Source organism: Diceros bicornis, chromosome 20 (assembly GCF_020826845.1).
Source record: "Diceros bicornis minor isolate mBicDic1 chromosome 20, mDicBic1.mat.cur, whole genome shotgun sequence".
NCBI classification, from domain to species: Eukaryota; Metazoa; Chordata; class Mammalia; order Perissodactyla; family Rhinocerotidae; genus Diceros; species Diceros bicornis.
The window spans coordinates 6,149,208-6,171,974 of NC_080759.1; the positions used below are offsets into that span (position 1 = coordinate 6,149,208).

The following is a 22,767-nucleotide window of genomic DNA, read 5'->3' on the forward strand; positions in this document are numbered from 1 at the left end:
GGGCTCAGAGAGGCCAAGCACTAGGACCCTCAAATCCCGACAGAAGAAGGATCCGGAATTCAGAGGGTCAGGCACGGATCCCCACAGCCCTGAGAAGAGGAGGATCTGGAGCTGAGAGAGGGTCTGACACGGGGACCCTCAAATCCTGACAGAAGAAAGATCTGGAATTCAGAGAGGGTCAGGCACTGGGATCCTCGTAGCTGTGAGGAGAAGGATCCGGACTGGGTAGGGTCAGGCACTGGCCTAAGGCCTCATGAAGGCAAAGCCAGATTCAAACCCAGATAGGCTCCAATCCCCAGGCTCCTTGGGCCCCCTCTCTGGGCCCTCAATTTTTCCTGAACGATATGTCCCTCTCCACGGAGGAGCTTATAATCCAAGAGTGGAAAAGCAACACAGCCCACCAAATCCAATGATGAAATACCCAGGTGGTCAAGGCAGGTGCCCCAGGGAGGGCCACTTCCTCAGAGTGGTCAGGGGACGCCTCTCTGAGCAGGCGCATAACACTATCTTGGAAGGATGGGTTGTGTCTACACTTCCTCTCTCTTCTCTCCCAGAAGTAGCCCATCACAGGGAGATCCACAGGAGTAGCTACCTCGGGACTCACCTGAGTTTTTATATTCAAGGAGAAAGTGCACAAAGTTCAAGTCTGGACAGTGGCAGCTGCATATATCACTACATCTTTACCTTCCACTACATTCCAGGCTGGCTACCAGGTTTGCACAAAGGCAGTTCAGACTTCAGACCCCTCTGGAGGGAGAAACCGTGGGGGACTTCTGCTGGGGCTACTCCAGCGCTAATATTACACGCGCCCTGAAGCCACAGAGAAAGTTTCGCAGGAAGTTCCTCTCCAGTCCCCTGCCACATCTGAATTTGTAAATGCCCCTTTGCAATTAAAAAGTAAAAATAAAAACCCTCTCCACAAGCTGCCATTGGCAAACCATACAACCATCGTGCTAAAGAGTAGAAAGCTCTCGACAGCTGCGCATGTGAGGTTCTGTTAACAACCAATACACTTCTCTGGTCACACAAACGAGTTCTTCAAGTCCCTTTTCCCAGGCCCACCACCCAAAAGCACCCAGAGCTCTCAAGCTGCCCCGATTTTAGCTCAGTCCACTACACTTCCCAACAGGTAAGACTAAATATGAAAACTGCCAAGGAACTTAAATTACCAGTCAGTTTCTGAGAAAAACGCAAGTTTGGGTCACCCCCAAAATTTAGCCCAGCCAGCCAAGTCGCCCAGAATGGCTTGGAGTAGTTCTTCAAGGGAGCCCCTCCTGGCTGATTAACAGTGACGTACACAGCTGGGCTCCGCGGGGGACGAGCTTGAATCTGCCTTATACCTTCACCCTTACATGAGGAAGATCCAGCTTAGCTAGGGGATGTAACCAACACCCTAAATTAAAAATAGCAGCATGACAGCATGAGGTGGACGCACAGGCAGGCCTTCTGGACGACCGGCTCAAGCGAGGGCAGCATGGCAGGGAAGGTGGGGCTCCTAACCCGCAGTGACCAGGTACCAAGTTCACCTCATTTACATGACTCATGAGCTCTCCCTCAGCTGTCTCTAGGAAAGCCTGCTTTCCTGCAGGACAAGTCAGGATGGCTCAGGGCTAGAATTCCACAGGGAAGGGAGGCTCCACCTCCTGGCCCCACCTCCTCCTCCTCACCTGTAGGGGCGCCTTAGCCTCACCTTGGGGAATCTTTCTGACAAGGTGAGAACTCGCTCTTCCAAAAAAGATGAAGTCCCCGTTCTATGAAGGGGAAACTGAGACACCAGAACAGGGAAGGAAATTGCCCCAAAAAGGGGGAAGAAGCACGGGAAGGGTGGGCACCAGGAAAGTGGTGGGAACGAAACAGAGGAAGAAATTCCCAGCTTAGCTAATGGTGCTGAACAAGTCTGGGGCAGGAAGAAAGCCACATTCCTTCCTAGTTAGTCTCTCTCCTCACCCGCCTGAGCCCCCCCCATCCCCAGTATACACAAATACAAATACACACACGCACACACGCGCGCGCACAGACACACAGACACACACACACACACACACACACACACACACACGCAGGGAGTGGGGCATCCCTGAGCCTGACACCAGACCCCTCCCCAGACACCTTCTGACTATGAAGCCTCCACTTTCCAGGCAAGGACTCCGGAGAAAGGCCCCCAACCCATTTCCCCTCAGGACCTGACCACTGGGCACCTGCAACTTCTGTCCCACCACAGACAGAGGGTGCCATGATACAAACTGAAATGGGAAGAAGCAGGTTTCTGACCACCGCCCCAGACGTGCCCCAAAATCAGACCTGAAAGAAGATGCACAGCGGCCTTCCCCCACCCCCAGCACCCCAGGCCAGGTGGCAGAACTGAAACGCCTGGAACTTCTCCAAGATGGGCCCAAATCCGCCCAGGAGAAGTTTGAGAGTCGGCGGCCAGGAGCAGTGGCCAGAGCTCCCCACCAGGTGCCCACCACGGGCTCCCAGCCTGAGAAAGGCACCATGCCAGCCACCCCTACATGCACAGCTTCTTCCCCCAAAAACACTCCCACTCTCCAAAGGTGTCCAGTGGGACAAGCTGTTAGTTTCTGCCCCAACTGCCCTGCTCAAGAACCAAGAGTGAGCCCAACTGCAGGGGCGTCACTGGGTAGCGTCAAAGACGGCCCCCAAGTGCAGACAGCCTTCCCACACAAACGGAACAGGACCCCACAGTGCCCCCGACAGCGGTGCCCCACTGACCCACCCTGCCAGGGACCCAGACGAAAAAGCTACTCCTCGGAAGGGCAATCACCTCACTAGCCACTCTACCAGGGACCCAGACGGAGAAGCCCAAGCCCCACCAGCCCCCGTGCCTGGACAGCGCAGCCACCCCCTCCCCCGGCCAAGTGCACAGATCAGTTCCTGCCCTGGTGCCGGGTGAGCCAGGAAAGGCCCCGGACGCCTCCAAGTGCCGACCCAGACACCCCCCCCCCCGACCAGGCGCGCGAGTTCGGGCCCCACAGCCGCCTGGGCCGCCCGCCAGTATCGCCTCCCCGCGCTGAAAAGGAACGGGGTTCCCCGCGATCCATGCCGGCCAGGAACCCGAGAGCAGCACCGCGGACGCCGAACCCCGCGCCCTCAGGCCAGGACGCCGCGGCGAAGGGCGCGCGAGGCCGGCCTGCGCCCCGACGTTCACGACAGCCGCGCCGGGCCCGCGCCGCTCACCTGGCTGGCGCGGTAGCTCTCGAAGGCCCTCAGGGCACTGTCGGTGAGCTTCACGTGAAACACGGACACCTTGCTGCCGTCGCTCACCCGCCCGCACGACAGCCCGTAGCTCCGTCCCTCCTTCAGCGCCGCCATCTTGCGACCATCGCTCCCCCGCCCCCCCCTTCCCGGCTCCAGCGCTGGATCGCCGGCCACGCGCCGCCCCGCCCCGCCGCCCGCCGACGTGCTTCATTATTCATGACGCGGCTGGCCACGCCCCCTCCGGGTCCAGCGTGGGGGTATATTCTCCTCGAAGCGTGGATGGCCCCGCCTCTCAAGGCCCTAGAGGTGGGCACGGAAGTCCCACCCGAACTCCGCCCCGACACGCGCGCCCCTCCAGGCCCCTCCTCAATATGTATTATTCATGACTCTGACTCAGGCAGGCACGTCGAAGTCCCGCCCCACCGGCCGCTGACGTGATGCATTATTTATGAAGTCTCTCCAAGCCTTCCGTCTTTGGCATCTGTTGAGAGCCGCAGCGAGGGCGTGGGGGGGCGGGGCCGGCGTGAGACACGTGTGGGGGCGGGGCCAGAGGATTGGCGGGTGAGTGGGCTTGACTATGCAAACCGAGAGCGCGTTGGACGCTGGGTTGGGCTGGTGGGCGGATGGGACTCCTGCCAGGGTTGTTGCGGGATTAGGGTAATCTTTGCTCCCAAAAGTAGACTTTTTTTCTTTTTTTTGTGAGGAAGATCAGCCCTGAGTTAATATCTATGCCAATCCTCCTCTTTGCTTTGGAAGACTGGCCTGAGCTAACATCCGTGCCCATCTTCCTCCACTTTATATGGGACACAGCCACAGCATAGTCTGACAAGCAGTGTGTAGTTGCAGACCGGGATCCACCCTGAGAACCCTCAGCCACTGAAGTAGAGTGCACTCACTTAACCGCTACATCCCCAGCTTCCCCCATTTAAAAAAAATATATATTTTACATATCATAAAATTAATCTATTTAAAGTGTACAATTCAGTGGCATTTAGCACATTCACAATGTTGTGCAAGCACCACCTCTATCTAGTTCCAGAACATTTTCATCACACTGAAAGGAAACTCGGTACCCCCTAAGCCGTCACTCCCCATCCCGCTCCCCAGCCCCTGGCAACCACTAACCTACTTTCTGTGTCTATAGATTTCCTTCTTCTGGACATTTCATATCAAAATCATACAATATGTGACCTTTTGGACTGGCTTCTGTGAAAATAAAAGGAAATCTCATTTAAATTGGAGTTAAGAAGCCCTGAAAGGGGAGCTCTCAAACACCACTCGTTGCCCTCTGCAGGCTCTAAACAGGAATGTACATCTGGACCTTTCATCCCCCAAAGGAAGAAGGTTAGTTTACTACCCCGGCAGGAAGAAGGAAGATTTTCTCCTGACCCAGCAACACCCCAGCCAATGAGAAACCACTACGCTCAACCAATGAGAAGTTCAAATTCTCACTCTGCTCTGATGGCGTTTCCTTCCAAACAGCCCCTCCCAATGCCCCTCTTTTTCTCTATAAAAGAATGCTCTTCTCCTTTGTTCTCCGATTTGCCTGTGGCTCCGCATAGTTTACATGTCACGAATTGCAATTCCTTTGCTATTCCAGAATAAACTCACTTGCTGGTAAAATAACTGGCTATTTTATTTTTGAAGGTCAACACTTGTTTCACTCAGCTGATGTTTTCAAGGTTCATCATCCACGTTGCAGCATGCGGCAGGACTTCATTCCTTTTTATGCTGAATAATATTCAATTGTGTGGATGGACCACACAATTGTTTTTGTTTATCCATTTTGTTTATCCATTTGTCCATTGGTGGACACTTGGGTTGTTTCCACTTTTTCGCTATTATGAACAGTGCTGCTGTGGACATTTATATACAAGTTTTTGTGTGGACGATGTTTCCCTTCTCTTGAGTGTATACCTAGGAGTGAAATTGCTAGGTCATATGGCAACTCTATGTTTAACCTTTCAAGGAACTGCCAGACCGTTTTTCACAGGAACTGTGCCATTTGTGTGTGTGTGTGTGTGTGTGTGTGTGTGTGTGTGTGAGAGGAAGATCAGCCCTGAGCTAACATCCATGCCAATCCTCCTCTTTTTGCTGAGGAAGACCGGCCCTAAGCTAACATCTATTGTCAATCCTCCTCCTTTTTTTCCTTTTTTCTCCCCAAAGCCCCAGTAGATAGTTGTATGTCATAGTTGCACATCCTTCTAGTTGCTGTATGTGGGACGCCACCTCAGCATGGCCGGACAAGCGGTGCGTCACTGCGCATCCAGGATCTGAACCCAGGCTGCCAGTAGTGGAGCACGCGCACTTAACCGCTAAGCCATGGGGCTTGCCCCCTAACTGTGCCATTTTATCACTCTCTCATTTTACAGGTGGGGAAACTGAGGCTGAAGACCAGTCAGTGCTAGCTTGCCCAGGCAAGCTCCTCCTAGGCTCCTAGGTCTCCTGACCTGCAGAAAGCTCTTGAGTTGTTTTCTTTCTTGCTTTATTCTAATTACAAACCGTGGTCATAGGATGAAGATTTTGAGGTGAGACGGGAAGGTGAAGTTCAGTGACCGTCTTATGTCTCTACCAGGCGATCTCCTTAGCTCTGCCCACTGCTGCCAGGCTGGCACTACCATCCATTTACCCCCTGACTATGAACTGCTGGCCCCAAAGGGAATGCTAGATTCCTGGCAACCTTTTCCTGTACCTGTCATTAATATCTCCATTTACAAATGGAGAAACTTGGCTTAGAGGGGTGAGGCAGCACGTGGGGGCATTCAGCCTGCCAGTAGTAGGCTGGCTGGAACTTGAACTTGGATCTTTCTGACCCAGAGCCCTCTTGATTAGCCTTCACCCTGCCGCTGGTACCTAGGTCCCTTCCTATATATTTCCCCATTGAACACCCCCAGCACAGGGCCTAGCACAGAGTAGGTGCTCAGGAAATATGTGTTGAATGAATAAATGATCTCATTTAATCCTCAAAACACAGCTATCAGACCATTTCATGGATGAGGAGAATGAGGCCCAGAAAGACAGCAAGGTCTCATGTGCTACTGCAGCAATTCCAACTCCAGCCTGTCTGAGCCAAGGGTCAAAGCTCTGGGACCCTCCACCCTTCACTTGAGATCAGTCGATCCTACAGGGAAGATCCCGTCACTTTCTCAGACACACTGACCTGTCTGCCCACTGTCTGTGCCCAGCTGTTTATTTGGGAAGCTAGGCCAGATGAACATTGGACTAGGCAGGGCTGCACTGCCCAGAGGGGCCACAGAAGGGCAGGAATAGGGTAGCAAGGGAGCAGGTGGTCTGGAGTAGAGGATGGAGAGGGTAGAAACAGCCGGACTGCTGAATGGAGGAGTACACGGGAGGAGCTGGCTTTAAGGGCTGACCAACTTGCTGTGTGATGGTAGGAAAGGCACTTCCCCTCTCTGAGCATCTGTAGATTCATGAGAAACAGACAACAGTAACAACAGTCACCCTACAGTGAGTGCTTAAAACGCACCAGGCTCTGTGCTCAGTGCTTGGCACCCACAACTGCCTTTTGGGGTAGATACAGTGGTTTGGACCCATCTGCCAGATGAGGAAACTGAGGCTTGGAGAAGTTGAGAGAATTAGGAACACCACAACCATGGGCTGCACTGCTTGTGATCAAGCATTTCCCAACTTTACACTTAATGCCCCAGTGGCTCCCAGTGAGACACCAGGAACAATGTTGGATGAATCATCGGGCATTGGCATGTTCTCCAAAAGTCTCTAAGAACTAAGTCACCAATTGGAGGCCAATTGATCACCTCGGGGTGGCCCCTTGACACATACTCCATCTGGTGAGCTCATTGCAGAAGCTCTGGCTTTATCATGGAAACAGTAACCTTAGCCTGCCCCTTATCCCCTGTGTGGCCTTGGACATGACTTGCCCTCTCTGTTCTTCAGTTTTCTCATACCTGAAAGAGGGATAATAACAGCATTTACCCAAGAGCCTGGCCCTGGACCAATGGCAAATGGCATCATCATGGAAATCATTATTATTATTAATGGGTTTACAATAGTTTATCTACATGATCCCTTTCTGTTAGACATTTATGTTGTTTGCAGCTTATGGGTTTTTAAACCACAGTGGGATGAACACCCACTATTCATTAGTCGGCTATGGCTATACATGTATTAGTTAGCTACTGCTGTGTAACAAAGTACCTCAAATTTATTTATTTTTTATTTATTTATTTTTTGTGTGAGGAAGATCAGCCCTGAGCTAACATCTGCCAATCCTCCTCTTTTTGCTGAGGAAGACTGGCCCTGGGCTAACATCCGTGCCCATCTTCCTCCACTTTATATGGGACATGGCCACAGCATGGCCTGACAAGTGGTGCGTCGATGCGCACCCAGGATCCAAACTGGCGAACCCTGGGCTGCTGCAGCAGAGTGTGCGCACTTAACCACTTGCACCACTGGGCTGGCCCAAAGTACCTCAAATTTAGTTGCCTAAAACAACAAACATTTATTATCTCACCACTTCTGTGTGTCAGAGTCTGGCATGTTTTAACTGATCCTCTGCTCAGGGTCTCACGAGGCTGCAATCAAGGTATTGGCCAGGCTGCGTCCTCATCCAGAGGCTCAGCTGGAGAAGGATCCATGTCCAAGGTCCCCATTTCCTTGCTGTCAGCTGGGGGCCACTCTGAGGCCCTGGCCACGAGGCCTCCTCCATCTCAGTAATAGAAAGCCTCCCTCACAGTGAATCCCCCTCATAGTTCGAATCTCTCTGACTTCCTCTTCTGCAACCAGTGGGGTCAGGCCCACCTGGATTACCTCCACATCTTAAGGTCAGCGGTGCCCAATAACAACATCATCACGGGAATAAGATCCATCCCATTCCCAGTCCTGGGATGATGTAGGATGAGAAATTTAAGGAACACCTTAAAATTTCTGCAGGCTACAGCCCTTGGAGCACCATCTCTGCACATCTGTCCCACAACTTCCTACAAGTCGAGTTGCTTGGTGAGAGCAAATGGGCCTTAGGGATTTGGAAACACTGTTTTGCAGCAGAGGGAACATGAGGATCCCTGGGAGCACTCGGTCTGGAGCCGGCCCCTCTGCATGGTGGGGTGGCCAGCAGGCAGTCTCAGGCTCCCATGGTCCCATGCCTGTTCCACTACTCCCTTAATGGGCACCTGAGAGCCAGCAAGTCCACCTTTTGGGGCCTCAGGCCTCACCCGTGCAATGGGGAAGCTCACAGCCATTCTCAGGATGGGGAATAAAGACATCTATTGTCAGGGGTCCTCAAGACCACCCTCAGGTTTAATGATTCAACAGAAGGACTCACGGAACTCAGAAGAGCTGTTATATTCGTGGCTATGATTGTTCACAGCAAAAGGATATGGTCTAAAATCAGCAAATGAATTTATGCACCCCTATGTTCATTGCAGCATTACTCGCCATAGCCAAGACATGGAAGCAACTCAAGTGCCCGTCAACTGATGATTGGATAAAGAAGATGTGGTGTATATATATATACACAATGGAATACTACTCAGCCATAAAAAAAAAAGACAAAATCGTGCCATTTGCGACAACATGGATGGACCTTAAGGGTATTATGCTAAGTGAAATAAGCCAGACAAAGACAAACACTGCGTGATTTTACTCATATGTGGAAGATAAACTAACACATGGATAAAGAGAACAGATTAGTGGTTACCAGAGGGGAAGGGGGTGAACGAGGGTGAAAGGGGTAAAGGGGCACATATGTATGGTGATGGATAAAAACTAGACTACTGGTGGGGAGCACAATGCAGTCTATACAGAAACTGAAATATAATAATGTACACCTGAAATTTACACAATGATATAAGCCAATACAACCTCAATAAAATAATTAAAATAAAATAAAATCAGCAAAGGAAAAGGGCACATAAGGCAGAAACCGGGTGCAAGCTTCCAGTTGCAGATGGCGCTTCATTCTCCCAGCAGCAATGTGTGATAACACCACAGAGCATCGCCAACCAGGGAAGCTCACCCGAGCCTTGGGGTCCAGGGTTTTTACTGAGGAGAAAGGATCAGTCTTACAGACATGGCTGACCACCCATGTGGTTGACCTCAGCCTCCAGCACCTCCAGAGGTCAAGCTCATACCATGTGGCCAAAGGCCCCCACCCTAAATCACATTGTTAACATAGACTATGTGGTGTGGCCCAAGGTCACAGATAAACAAAGACACTCTTACCAGTCAGGACATTCCAAGGGCATAGAGGTGACCTCTCAGGAGTTGATCAAGGGCCAGTCCTTTTTTGGGAATGTGCAGGGTTTGGACAACGCAGGCCTGCTGAGTTATTTCTTTACTGCTCTACATCAGGTGGGGCTCCAAGTGCTCTTAAACCACCATCTTGCTTCATGAGTCAGCTGCATCATCCTTGCCATGAGCAATAAAGAGGGTAAGGCCTAGCATGACCTGGGAAAGGCTTGTAGTGACCCCCATGGGGACCCTTCCTCAAAGGTAGCCTGTGCAGTGGCTGCACCTTCTGGGAAGTTTCTAGTGTCAATTAAAACACTTCCAGTCCATAAGCATTTATCATCACTCCTTTATGTCCTCTTCCAGTCAGGGAAGCTCCCCCAGGAGGACAAGGACAGGCCATGGAAAGAAGCTGATATAACCTGGCAGACTCTCCTCCTCCAAATGCTCACATGCCACAGAAAATCCAGCCTGGCTCAAGCAAAAACAATAATGTGTTGGCTCAAAAGATTGAAGAAATGACAGGCTCCAGGCACAGCTGGCTCCAGGAGCTGAATAAGGTCACCATGACTCAGTCTCTCTCTCAGCTCTGCTCTCCAGGTGGCTTTCACTCTTAGTCAGGCCCTCTCTTCGTGGAGGCAAAGATAACCACAGCCGTGCCAGGCCGTCATCCCACCAGCTCAGCAGCTCCTGGAGAAGGAGGGCACCTACTGGCCCATAGCTCCAGCAAAAATATCAGGGAAGTATTTGATTGGCTCATTGTAAGTCACATGACCGTCCAGGAGCCAATCATTGTGGCCAGGAGGCTGCAATGCTATGATTGGTTAGGCCTGGGTTGCATAGCCACCCCTGAAGGCTGGTGGGGACCAGCCCCATCTGCATGGAAAGGAGTAAAGGTGAGTTCCAACAGGAGGAGAACCAGAGGACAGGCATTCAGGGGCACTGATGGTCCCACGTTGGGTGACCCCAGCCAGCCCTCACCCCCAGGAGGTTGTCCTTTAAGGATGACATGAGATGGAGGCATGCAACTCTTGTTTTTTCGTTTTTGTTTTTTAATAATTTTATTTATTTATTTTTCCCCCAAAGCCCCGGTACATAGTTGTATGTCATAGTTGCACATCCTTCTAGTTGCTGCATGTGGGACGCGGCCTCAGCATGGCGGGAGAAGCGGTGTGTTGGTGCGCACCCAGGATCCGAACCCTGGGCCGCCAGTAGCAGAGCGCGCGCACTCAACCGCTAAGCCACGGGGCCGGCCCTGCATGCAACTCTTGTTGATGTGCTCAGGAGATGTGAACTCTCACCCATACACACACAGCTCATTCTAATTTGCAGCCTGCTCTGAGCCACGTCCCTAGAGGGCAAGACCAGGCTGTCACTGCCCAAGACACAGTACACAGGAGGCACTGGCACGTTTTGATGTGAAAGAAAAATCCATCCTAGCTGTCCTCTGAACGAACCACGTGCTATCCAGCCAGCACAGTTCTGCCCGTGCCATGCCAACACCGGGAGTGCCCTTTACCACCTGCTAACAGCCCAGTGTGCCTTCAAGACAACTTCCATGCCACCCCTAGCCCCAGCCTGGATGCCCTGGCTCCCCACCCTGCCTTTTCAGACTGTTGAGGATGGAATGACCAAGGGGATGAACACAATAAAGTTCACATTCCTGGCCCTGGCATTCAAGGCCTCTCTTGTCTCCTGGCTGTAATTTGCAGGGAGGTGCAGAACTGGCCAATGGGCACAGCATGGGCTCTGGAGGCAGGCTGACCAGGGCCTAATCCTGCCTGTTGCTTCCAGGTGGTGGGACCCTGGGCAGGAGCTATCTCCTCTCTGGGCCTCAGTCTGCTCAGCTAACAATGGGCACAACCAAAGCAACCTTGGAGAAAAGGAGCGACATTGGGAGGCACACACAGCCTGACTTCAGCGTTACTAAAAAGCTACAGTCTTCAGGACAGTGTGAGACCTGCCAAGGGGACACAGAAACCCATAGCATGGAGCGGAATCCAAAGAAGACTCACACATGTGTGGTCAGCTGACTTTTTTTTTTTTTTTTTGGTGAGGAAGATTGGCCCTGAGCTAACATCCATGCCAGTCCTCCTCCACTTTGTATATGGGATGCCACCACAGCATGGCTTGACAAGCCACATGTAGGTCCACACCTGCGATCCGTACCCATGAACCCCAGGCTGCCGAAGTGGAGTGCACGAACTTAATCACTACACCACCAGGCTGGCCCTGGTCAGCTGACTTTTGACAAAGCAGCCACAGTAACTCACCAGGGAAAAGAAAGTCTTCCCCACAGATGTTTCTGGAACAACTGGATGGCTATATGTAAAAAAACGAACCTCAACCCCAACCTCATACCACATACAAACATTAACTCAAAGTGGATCATAGACGTCAATGTAAAAGTGAAAGCTATAAAACATTTAAAAGAAAACCTAGGGCTGGCGCCGTGGCGTAGCAGTTAAGTGTGCGTGCTCCGCTGTTGGCGGCCCGGGTTCAGATCCCGGGCGTGCACCGACACACCGCTTGTCAGGCCACGCTGTGGCGGCGTCCCATATAAAGTGGAGGAAGATGGGCACAGATGTTAGCTCAGGGCCAGTCTTCCTCAGCAAAAAGAGGAGGATTGGAATGGATGTTAGCTCAGGGCTGATCTTCCTCACAAAAAAAATAATAAAAAATAAAAATAAAACCTGGACAATGTCTACACACTGAGCTCAGCAAATATTGACAAAAGTACATAGAATGGAAGAAAAAAACATAAATTGGACTTCATCAAAATTTAAAACACCTTGGGGCCAGCCCCATGGCTTAGCGGTTAAGTGCGCACGCTCCGCTACTGGCGGCCCAGGGTTCGGATCCCTGGTGTGCACCGACACACTGCCTGTCCGGCCATGATGAGGCAGCGTCCCACATACAGCAACTAGAAGGATGTGCAACTATGACATACAACTATCTACTGGGGCTCTGGGGAGAAAAAGGGAAAAAAAAAAAATTAAAACATCTCCTCTTTGAAAGATACCAGCGAGAAAATGAAAAGTGAGCCACAGTGGGAAAAATGTTCACAATATACCTGACAAAGGACTTGTGCCCAGAATATATGAAAAGTGGGCACAGAATGAGGCCACCGTGGGTACCCAGTGGACTAAGGCCACACCGCACGCGATCGGCACTCAGGAAGGACAGCAGTGTGACTCTCACACCCAGGACCGGAAGTCACCCAGCAGCCTATGGTCCCACTGGCCACCACTCGGGCCAGCTTCGCAGCCTGAGGTTGGTGAGATTGAGGAGAGAGGGGGTCTCCTGTCTGGAATTCAGGCCCAGAGAGCCTGGCCAACCCACAGCACCCCCCACCCTGTCTGAAGACAAAGCAGAAGCCTAAGAGGACTGAATGGTGGCGATGAGGAGCAGGTTCAAGCCACCCCCAGATTTGTGCCCTGAGAGTCAGCCAGGTGGCCCAGAGAGCAGGGCCCTGGAGCAATCAGGCCAAAGACCCAGAGTCAGGGCCTGACCACGCAACTCCTGCTAGGAGGCTGTGGCTGGCGGCCTCTCCGCCTGGGCTGCAAAAGGAGGGTGCAGGCAAGACGCCCACAGCAGGCTGTTTGTGGAGGTCCCTCCCCAGGAGGCAGGATGGAGCAGCGAGAAGGGCCTAGGCTGCTGAGCCGACGCAGGCCCCAACGCCAGCTCTGCCTGTCCTGGCTGTGACGGTGGACAGCATTGAGGGGAGGACCAAATGACATCGAGGAGCTCCTCCGTGGGGAATCAACCCCAACCCCTCCTGTTGCCCCTGAGGACCTGCAGGGTCCAGCTCTGCTGCTCACCCCCCTTGAACACGGCAGGCTCAATCCTGCTCCAGGGCCCCCACACTGGCTCTGCTCCTGCCCAGCCAGACCCCAGGGGTCAGTTGCAGCGCAGCTCCATTAGGTCCTGTCGGAGTCCCCATTTTCAGGTGAGGCAACAGGCCAAGAGAGGTGGGGTCACGAGCATAGCTGGGTGTGAACTCCTGTGGAGTCTAGCTGGGCACCCTGAGCACACTGCCCCACTTCTCCAGGCCTGTTTCCCCTCTGTAAAGCAGGTCTGCTGTGGCCTGAGAGGAGATACCCCACTCTAGTCCTGGCTCAGCTACACCAGGGTGCTGCATGACCCTGCATGGGGCACAGGCTATCTCTGGCCCGGCCCTGAGCGACGCTGGAAGAAGGCTCCAGAGCCAGCAGACTGTGGGGTGGGAGGCTTTATTTCACGGTGGGGGGAGCCTGGACAGAGGGCAGCAGGCAGGGCAAGAGGGGATGGCACTTGGACAAGGTTTGGGTGGGAGAAGGGCTGCCCCCAGGCCTGTTGGGAAGGGGAAACTGAGGCCGGCCCCTGTTGAGACCTAACTCAGGGGGGTGGGAGTCGGGGTGGGAATTGGGTCTGGAGGAATGAGGGCCCCCTCCCTCTGGGCTGGACGTGGGGCCCCGGCCCTGCCTCACTTTCCTCCTATAGGGCCTCAGTCCCTCCTGCTTGCTGGGCCACACGACCCCCAAACCTCGCTGCACCCCCCCAGGGGAGGGGGATAGGCTAGATAGGGCAGTGGACAAGGAGTCTGGGGAAGTTCGGGAGCACAGGGTGGGGTCCATGGTGTGCAGAGGAGGTGGCAGCCACCTGGGCAGTCAGTTTCTGGCAGCGATGACCACAGAGAGCGCCACGCCCCCCAGGGCGACAGCAGTCGCCCCAAACAGCCACTTCCACGGGATGGACTGTGGATAAAGGGAAGAGGCTGGAGAGCAGTCAAGACTAATGTCTTAGGCCTCAGCTACTAACACAGCACAAACAGTCCTCCCAGCAAACCACTGCCTGACAATGCCTTTCTTGTCTCATGGCAAACTCCTACTCATGCATCAAAACTCCAGCCAAATGTCCCCTCCTCTAGGACACCTCCCCATCCCCTCTAGAAGAACCATCATTCCCACCCTGAGTCCTCCAGATTGTGTTCCATCTCCTGCTCTGGCCCTGGTCACACACGGCTGGGGCCTGTGTCTCCAGTATGGTTCAGCATAGCCCGATTGATGAAGACATCAATGTTTGCAAAATAAAGAAACTCCCTCTGCATGGTGTGCCCTGCCCACAGCCCCTGCCCCTTCTCTGGGAGCTGCCTGTGCCTTTCAGCCTCAGCTTACCCAGGCACCTTTGCCAGGACACTTGGCAGGCAGCCGGCTGGGGTTGCCTAGCATTTTCCGGTACAGGGCGGTCTCTGTGCTCCGCTGGGCTGCGTGCTTCTTCACCAGCTTCGAGAGCTCTGCGTGGATCGTCTGTGAGAGGCAGGTGTCAGCTCAGTTAAGAACATGTGGTGGCAGCAGCCAACCTGACACTCATCGCTGGCACTCTGCCTTTCCGGGGCCCTTGGTCACTTGGAAGCTGGGACCACTGGGACATGGGATGGAGCACAAGGTGGCCAAGAGAGAAGAAGGTTCTGGGAGGAAAGCTGAGGATATCAGCACTGGCCAGGTTGGCAGTGGCCTCGGCCTCTGGGACCCTTGGGGGTGGCAGTGAGCCCAGACCACCTCTGCAGGGGTCATGAGGGTCTCAGCAAGCTGGCTGGGGCCGTTCAGCCACCCACTCCCTGCCACTGCCCCGGTAGGAACACCACAGGGAGAGTCACAGCAAGAACAAGGGGCAGACCCCAGGACAGACTTCCTAGACAGGCCAGCAGGGCACGTGCCCAGGGCGCCCCATTCCGTTCACCTTGTTGGAAGGTTCCAGCTTCAAGGCCGCCCTCAGGATGGGGATGGCCTCACTGTACTCGCCCTGCTGGGCCAGCACCTGTGGGAAGAAGTAGGTGGCATCACTCTGAACCCACACTGGGTCACGCTTTCCTTCAAGAAACCCAGGCCTGCTAGGCTCCTGGCCACCCTGACAAGTCCTAAATCTATCTCCAGCAACCACCCTGGGGTCCAGCCTCCCTTACACTGCTCTCCCGAGACCTGAAACTCTGGGAGCGCCCCACTGGGCTCAGTGTTGTCTCCCCAACCTGCTCCTTCCTCTGTGTTTCTGTCTCAGCCTGTGCAGAAGACTGGGGGAACTGGCCTCACCTCCTCCTCCCTCACCACCTTGGCTGTTGGCTCAAGAAGCCAACTGGATGTTGCCAAAGCTTGGGCCACAATGAACGATTCAGAGCCAGGTGTGTGACTCAAGCCAGTCAATGGGAACAAGCCTGAGCTATACTAGTACCACTGGGAGGCCGGCTTCTAAATAAGAAAGATAGAAGCCTGGAGCTTTGGTGGGGGCAGTGGGGAGCATCTTGGTCACCCTGAGGAGTCTGCCTCAGAGGGAAACCCACAGCAGACAGACACAACATCCCCACAACACTAATGCCTGGATCCCATGCCTGAAGCCAGATACCCCAGACTTGGCAGTTTCACAAGTCATCGATTCCTCCTTTTGCTGCAATCTGTTTGAGTAGGTTTCTGTCACCTTCAACCAGCAGATCCAAACATGTGAGGCAACACGAGCAGACAGTCCTACTGCCCCCAAGAGGATTATAAATCCTTCAAAAACAGGGATTTTTTATGGAGAATTCTACAAACAACAAGTGCTTAAAAAATGCTGGCTGGAGGGAGACCCTGCTCAAGTCGCTCACAAACACTCTAGGTGACCCAGCATTTGCTTGCACCTCAGTTTTCTGCTAAAAGGTGCTGAAAGCCACCCCCAGGGTTGCTGTGAGGATGAAGAGACATGGGGCAAAAGCAATTAAGATCAAGTCTGCACAGACCAAATTCACCCCTACATTCCCCCACCACTTACTGAGCACCTACTGTGTGCCTGGCCCTGTTTGCAAGGTAGAGACCTAGCAGTGAGTGAGACAGACAAAATCTTTGCCTTTTGATGGGAGAGACAGACAAGAAGCATGACACTGGCCTGTGCTGATAGCGACATGGTAAACATGGAGATAGAACAGGGGGTCAGAATGGGGGTGGCAGGGAGGGATTCCTGAGGAAGTGACATCAGAGCAAAGACCTGAAGGAGGTAAGGGAGGAACCCATGGGGGCATATAGGGTATGAATGTCTTGGGCAGAGTGCACAACCTATGCAAAGGCACTGGGGTGGGAGCAGACCTGGCCTGGGCAGCAAGCAGTGAGGAGGCTGAGCACGATGGAGAGAAGCAAGAGCTGAGGTGGAAGGCGATAGCACGAAGCAGATCAGATGGCTCAGAGCCCCAAGGGTTGCAATGGCGACCTGGCTTTTTTCTGAGAGAGATGGGAGCCATGGAGGATTATACGTGAAGAGCAATCACCACTGGGCCAGAAGGTAGTGTAGGGAAGTGGAAGGAATCCAAGGCTTGAGGTTCGAGTCTAGCCTCAATGAATTGCTGTGACTCAAGTTATACCTCTGCACTGTCTGGGCCTCAGTTTCCCCACCTGTACCCCAGAGAACTCAGCTGGCTGACACCCACGCCCTTTTCAAATCCTAGGTTCAGGACCAGTCCCACTGCTCTGGGCTGGGGGAGCCGGCCTGCAGCCTGCCTGCCACTGGCCTGTGCCCATCTGCCCGTGGCCCATAGTCTGTCTGCCTGTGGTTGAGGCCCACCTTGCCCTTGCGAAAGAGCGCCTTGATGTTGTCTGGCTGGTGCTCGAGCACAAGGCTGCAGGAGCGCAGTGCTGCGCGGTAGTGGTCCAGCTTCAGCTGCGAGGCCGCCAGGTTGTTCAGACACTTCACCTTCAGCTGCAGGAGCTGCTCTTCCTCCTCAAACGTCATGTCCACTGTAGGCAGATGGCGGCCAACCAAGGCAGCGGTCACCATGCCGCTGACCCCCCACAAGCGCCCATCTGCAGAGGAGCTGGCCACCTTCTACTTCAGGGAAAGGGGCCCAGCTCGCTATGGGACCCAAGCCAAGACCATCCTCTCTGCACCTGGTGGTGGAGGATACTAGGGGAGGGGTCTCTAATTGAGCGTCCCAGTCACGGGAAGTGGGGGGGCTCCGAGCTCCCAGTGCTGGGGCCTCCACTACCTGTTCCTCAGGGGACCTCGGGCCTCTCTAGCCTCAGTTTCCCCATCTCTAACAGCACCGTCCTCAGGGCACTCCCAAGGAGTCTACAAACGGAGCCTAAGCGAAGTGAGTGCTGAACCACGGGGCACGTGGCTTGACGTCGTCACAGTCACCCACACGCCAACATCACCTGTGTCCTCTAACACTCCATGGATCTGGGATATAACACAAGTCTGGAGTGGACCCTAGCCTAAAGGTTAGGGACAGCTGACCATTTATCCACATCCTGGAATATTCTAGAACATTCTGAGTCTAAGGCCCTCTGTGGCTTGAGGTCTCTGGCACTAGTGGATGCCTTTGCAGGGGAGGTGGAGGGATTGGACCTGTCAATCACCTTTGGTGCTGGAGGTAATGGCCTTGATGGCGAGGTCGTAGGAGTTGGCGGCTAGCACGAAGTCAGCCCGCTGGTAGTGGGCATTGCCACACTCCCGCTTCCGATTGGCCAGGGCCACGCGCTCCTGCCCAGTGAGCATCTCCAGGTCAGGCCCGTCCACGGCCGTCTTCAGTATTACTTCCAGGCACAGGGCCGCGTGCGGGGGGATGTAGGGGCTCCTGCTAGGGGGTGGGGCGAGGGGAGCACTCAGGCCTAGCAGCCACCATGATGGAACCCCAGACACGCCGGGTTGGCTCGGGAGCAGGTGGGAAAGAGCTCAAGGCCCAGAGCTGGCCCCGCTATCATTCCCTCCTCGGTAAAACACAGGGCGGTAACTCTTGCCACCCACGAGCTATAGGACTTGGTGAGTTGCCTTCCCTAAGCCTCAGTTTCCTTTTCTATAAAATGTGCAGGCAGATGGGGCGAGATGAGGGGGCATCTGCCTCACCCACCTCCCCCGCCCAAGCTGGGGAGCCCTGCTGGCAGCAGGTTCTCACCTGCCCTGGGGGCCATAGCAGTACTTGGAGTCAGCAGTAACCATGGCTGTCTCCCCGACATCCATGAGCGGGACGCTGAGATCCAGGGCCTAGGTGTGCAGGGCATGAGGGTCAGCGAGGTCCAGGTGCAGCGCAGCCCCGGCCCACCTCCCAACCCACTCAGCCACCTCCTCCCCCATCCCGCCTCCATCCCACCCCACCCCCACCTGGATGACATCGCAGTCGCCCAGGGTGAACACCAGCTCCGGCTCCTCCTGCACCCGTGTGCCGTTCTCCAGTGACATCTGCAACTGCACAGTGACCACCTGTCCCTTGGTAGGGCGGCTTGACCCGGGTGGGCCTGGGACCAGCGTCTTCTTCCTCAACAGCCCATTCCCTGCCAGGGACCAGGGACAAGCAGCCTGTCACCAGGTAGCTCAGAGGGCACCTACTCCTTGAGCCCCCCCAAAGTTCCATCCATCCCAGGGGTAGCCCAGCACTGGGGCACAAGCTGAGCTTCAAATGGTCACTCTGCCACGTACTAGGCAGGTGACCCCATGCCTCTGGGCCTCAGTGTCTCTGGCTGGACACTGGGCATGAAGGGATGGATCTAGGGGGTAATGATGCTGGCCCCAAGGACGGGCTCAGCGAACACTGCCTGGTCTGATCATTATCTTAAGAAAATCTGGTTCAGGGGCCGGCCCGGTGGCACAAGCGGTTAGGTGCACGCGCTCCGCTGTGGTGGCCCGGGGTTCGCCGGTTCGGATCCTGGGCGTGCACCGACGCACCGCTTGGCAAGCCATGGTGTGGCGGCGTCCCATATAAAGTGGAGGACGATGGGCACGGATGTTAGCCCAGGGCCAGTCTTCCTCAGCAAAAAGAGGAGGATTGGCAGATGTTAGCTCAGGGCTGATCTTCCTCACAAAGAAAAAAAGGAAAATCTGGTTCAGCAAAAGCAGAGCTGAGAAAAGCTGTCTTGCCCAAAGTAGTCAGGGTGGCAGGGACACCCAGAAAAGAGACTCTGGAGCACCCCCACCCCGTTCCAATCTCAGTCCTGTGTCATTTGGGCCTCAATTTACCCAGCCATGAAGTGAGGGTGATCAGGGGGTCTCCCGGCAATACCCTGGTGAGCAGTTTGCTTGGTTTGCAGAATGCCTGTGACACTGGGAGTGTGACCCCACTAAAGCATCACACCACTGAATTTAAAAGTTAAACAGAGCCAAAGGGCCCATAAGTAAAAGCAGCCCGATGCCCCCACAGCCCCCGAGGAGACCACTGTGCTTCCCTCATTCCCACAATTGCAGGAATGGCCAAATGGCCACAGCCAACACCTACTGAGTGCCAGGCACAAAGCCCAGTGCCCTCAGGAATCCACTCACAGAGCCCCCCCAGCGATGACTGGAATATACCACAAATCCCATTGGACCCTAATCTAAAGGTTAGGGACACAGAGTTATCTATGCATATTCTGTAATATTCTAGAATGTTTCAAGTTTCTGTACTGCTTCCCAATTTGTACATGCCCCTGCATCTAGTCTGAGAACAACTGAACTAGTGAATCCTGAGGGACCCCTGTGTCCTGAGGTTTCTGGGCACTAATGGTGGATGTGCTGGCAGGGTCACAACCCGGCACTGCCTCTCAGCAGGATGGACTCTGGGCAACTCACGTCCCCTCTCAAGGCCTCAGTTTACTTGTCTACAAGCCAGAATTCTGACCTCAGAAAGTGGCTGGCTCAAATATAAACAATAGAGTCAGCCTTGTGCTCAGAGGCAGAGCAGGGCAGCTCTTACTATCAGTAGAGGAGAAGAGCTTCACCTCTCTGAGCCTTGGTTTCCCCATCTGCAGAATGGGGATACGGCAGGAATTATATCACAGGGTTGTTGTGAGAATAAAATAAGATAATGCACAGGCCTGGCACAGAACCAGTGCTCAGTAATTATTAGCTGGTGTTATTCTTAGAAGTAGTAACATTTTTTATCAGGAGTAGTGGAGGTGATATTAGTAACAATCCTGTTTCATTAGCGTCAGTATTATTTGACACTGTGGCTTTAGTATCATTAGTATTAATGGTAGTAGTAATTCTGTTTTCTACTATTTGTGTGGACAGTAGCCTTATTTAGTATGTTAGATATCAGCACTAGCAGCAATACATTTCTGTAGCTTTGGGAGTTGCTTCCAGAGTTTTTGGGGTATGTGGGGGGCACATGTGTGGGTTCTCCTAGTTTCTTTCTTGCAGGACTTCTCTGAGCAATGAGAACTATAATAGATACTATGAACCAGACAGAGGGATGAACAAAAGGGGATGTTCCCCAGATCTATTTGACCCTAAGACACATTTTTCAGGGGACAGGCACTTGCCAGACAAATGCTGAGAAAAGAGCCAGTGGGGGTTGGGACCTGCTGGCACCTGGTGTGCTGGCTGTGTGGTCCTGAGCGGGTGAATCAGCCTCTCTGAGCTTCTGTTAGCCGCTCTGGGAAACAGGGACGTAGCACATTGTGAGTGCGCGTGTGACAATGAAAGGGGTTCACAAACATGAAGCGCCTCAAGCAGTTGCCTGTGGCTGGCGATCATCACGGTTACCACGTTTGACTTCCAACATACTCCACAGCAAAGACAGGAAAATGAGGCTCAGGGGAGGAGAGGGCCTGGGCCAAGGTCACTCCTGAACCTGAGCTTCTGGGCCCTGTGGGTCACCCAAGCCACCCCTGCTCCTTACCCAGGATGTCCAGCCACTCTTCCGGGGCCGGGGCGGGCTCGGGCTCGGGCTCCATGGCTGCCAGGAACTCTCGGGCCAGGGCCCCGGGCTGCTCAGCCTCGTCCAGTGGGGGCCGCACCACATCCTCAAGTGGCGGCAGCTCACTCAGGTCCTCATCCTCCTCCTCCTCGCCCTCTGCGTCTTCCACCCCGTCCAGCACCTCGAAGTCCTCAAGCGGTGGGACTCCAGCAGGTGGCAGGGTGGCGGGCTCAGGGCCCACGGCAGAGGGTTCAGCACAGGAAGCCATGCTGCTGGGGGGACGGGAATTGGCCCTAGCGAAGGGAATGGACAGGGGTAAGAATCCCACCCAGCCCCTCAAATTCTTCTCTGCATCCATTCCCCACACTGCTGATCCTTGCCGTGTGCCTCAGGGGCTCCAGGCCTCAGTCTCCTCATCTACACAGTGGGTAGAGCAACAACTCTGGCTTGTCTAGAGGATTTAGCCACCAAGCATCAAGCCTTGGGGACATCAGGCTCAAACAGTGTTAGCTATTACAGGACCTAATTATTATTTAATATTTATAAACACCACAGGAAGTAGGGAACATCCCCTCATGTTTTGCAGAAAAGGAAAATTGAGGCCCAGAGTGGTTTGCCCCAGGTCACAGAGCAAGCCAACTGCATGGGGCAAGATTTGAACCTGGCACTTTATCTGATTACACGCCAAGAGGGGGTGCTGAGGTTTTTTAGGAGGTTAGCCCCTGAGGTCTTGAGCAGGCTATTTTTAGAGCCCAACAGAAAGGGAATTGAATCTTTACCAGGGCTCCTAAGGGGAGGCACTCAGAAACCCCAAACCTTCTCCTTCCATACCCTGAACCTAGTACCACCCCTACACACCAGGGATCCTGGCCCAAACCTTTCCCTGGAAGCTCTTTCACCTCTCCTCAGGCCTCCAGGGCACCCTCTCAGAGGAGCCTCCTCTACAGGGGTGGTAGAGACCCCCCACTGCATTCACAGCCTCTTCCCTGGGCCATCAAGAACTGTCTCCCTCCCCGAGGCCCCAAGCTCAGAGGTGGTGGAGCCGTCACTCTAACCCACAGAATCCCCTCTCAACTCTCACCTGCCTGCTCCTTCCGGCCTCCCGCCCCATTTTCTGAGACCCTCCCAGCCCCCACCCCCACAATCCCCTGCGCCCACATAAATCGCCCTCCTCCCTCCCCCAACCACTGCCCCCAGCCCGGGCCAGCTCCCCACGCAGCCGCTCCGTCGCCCCGTAAACACCTCGAAGTCTCCTGACGCCTCCCTCCCGATCCCATAACACCCCACGCCCTCCAGACGCCCCCCCCCCCCCCGCCCAGGCCTGGCCCTCCGTCAACCTCCGACCCAGGCCCCCAACGCCCCACGCCTGTCTGACGCCACCAATCTGAGGCCCCCGACTGCCCGCACCCCTCAGGAGACCCTTGCCCGCCACGTCTCTGCCGGCAGCGCCCCCACCCGCTCTCCTTGCCACCGGTGGCCCCCACCCCCGGCCGCCACTGCCCAGCCGCGCCCCCCGGTTCGCCTCCCCCGCGGCCTTTCGCCCCGCCCATCGGCCATAGCCCCCGCCGCGCCGGCCTCCGGACCGGGCCAGACCCAGGCAGCGCCCTCGGCCGGCCCGGCGCCTCCGGCGCCCCTCTACACGTGCCTCCAGCTCCGGGACCCCCGCCTGGGGTCCTGCGCCCCCCTCCCCGCCCCCAGCCGCGGCCGCCGCGCCTCGGGAACCAGGCTCGGGAGCC

The 22,767-nt window shown here is 54.6% G+C and overlaps 2 protein-coding genes across 7 annotated transcripts in view; both read right to left on the bottom strand.

Annotated features, from left to right (window-relative positions):
* The window catches only part of ELL (elongation factor for RNA polymerase II), a 72,794-nt gene extending 69,447 nt beyond the window's left edge, over positions 1-3,347 (bottom strand). For both annotated transcript variants that reach the window (XM_058563781.1, XM_058563782.1), the window contains exon 1: positions 3,196-3,347. In XM_058563781.1, coding sequence (XP_058419764.1) covers positions 3,196-3,330 — 135 coding nt within the window. In that variant the 5' untranslated portion in view covers positions 3,331-3,347. The remainder of the gene's footprint in view (positions 1-3,195) is intronic.
* A 10,292-nt stretch (positions 3,348-13,639) lies between these two features.
* Positions 13,640-22,767, bottom strand: FKBP8 (FKBP prolyl isomerase 8). Of its 5 annotated transcripts, XM_058563788.1 has the most exons (9): positions 22,677-22,767; positions 21,014-21,324; positions 18,523-18,692; positions 18,317-18,405; positions 17,781-18,001; positions 16,987-17,159; positions 15,145-15,222; positions 14,580-14,711; positions 13,640-14,179 (listed from the first exon to the last, which is right to left on the bottom strand). In XM_058563788.1, the coding sequence occupies exons 2-9, from the start codon at positions 21,297-21,299 to the stop codon at positions 13,910-13,912; spliced, it is 1,419 nt and encodes a 472-aa protein (XP_058419771.1). In that variant the 5' UTR covers positions 21,300-21,324; positions 22,677-22,767; the 3' UTR covers positions 13,640-13,909. The 5 variants fall into 5 exon arrangements, with proteins under 5 accessions (XP_058419771.1, XP_058419770.1, XP_058419769.1 ...); XM_058563787.1 differs by lacking the exon at positions 22,677-22,767 and having other exon boundaries at positions 17,781-17,998; positions 21,014-22,013; XM_058563786.1 differs by lacking the exon at positions 22,677-22,767 and having other exon boundaries at positions 21,014-22,012.

Coding starts and splice junctions, on each gene's coding strand:
- FKBP8 (XM_058563786.1), bottom strand. CDS start 21,389: ATGGATGCAGAGAAGAATTTGAGGGGCTGGGTGGGATTCTTACCCCTG. Junction 18,693..21,013: donor AGAGTGGCTGGACATCCTGG/GTAAGGAGCAGG, acceptor GGTCCCTGGCAG/GGAATGGGCTGTTGAGGAAG. Junction 14,180..14,579: donor GTCCTGGCAAAGGTGCCTGG/GTAAGCTGAGGC, acceptor ACTGCTCTCCAG/CCTCTTCCCTTTATCCACAG.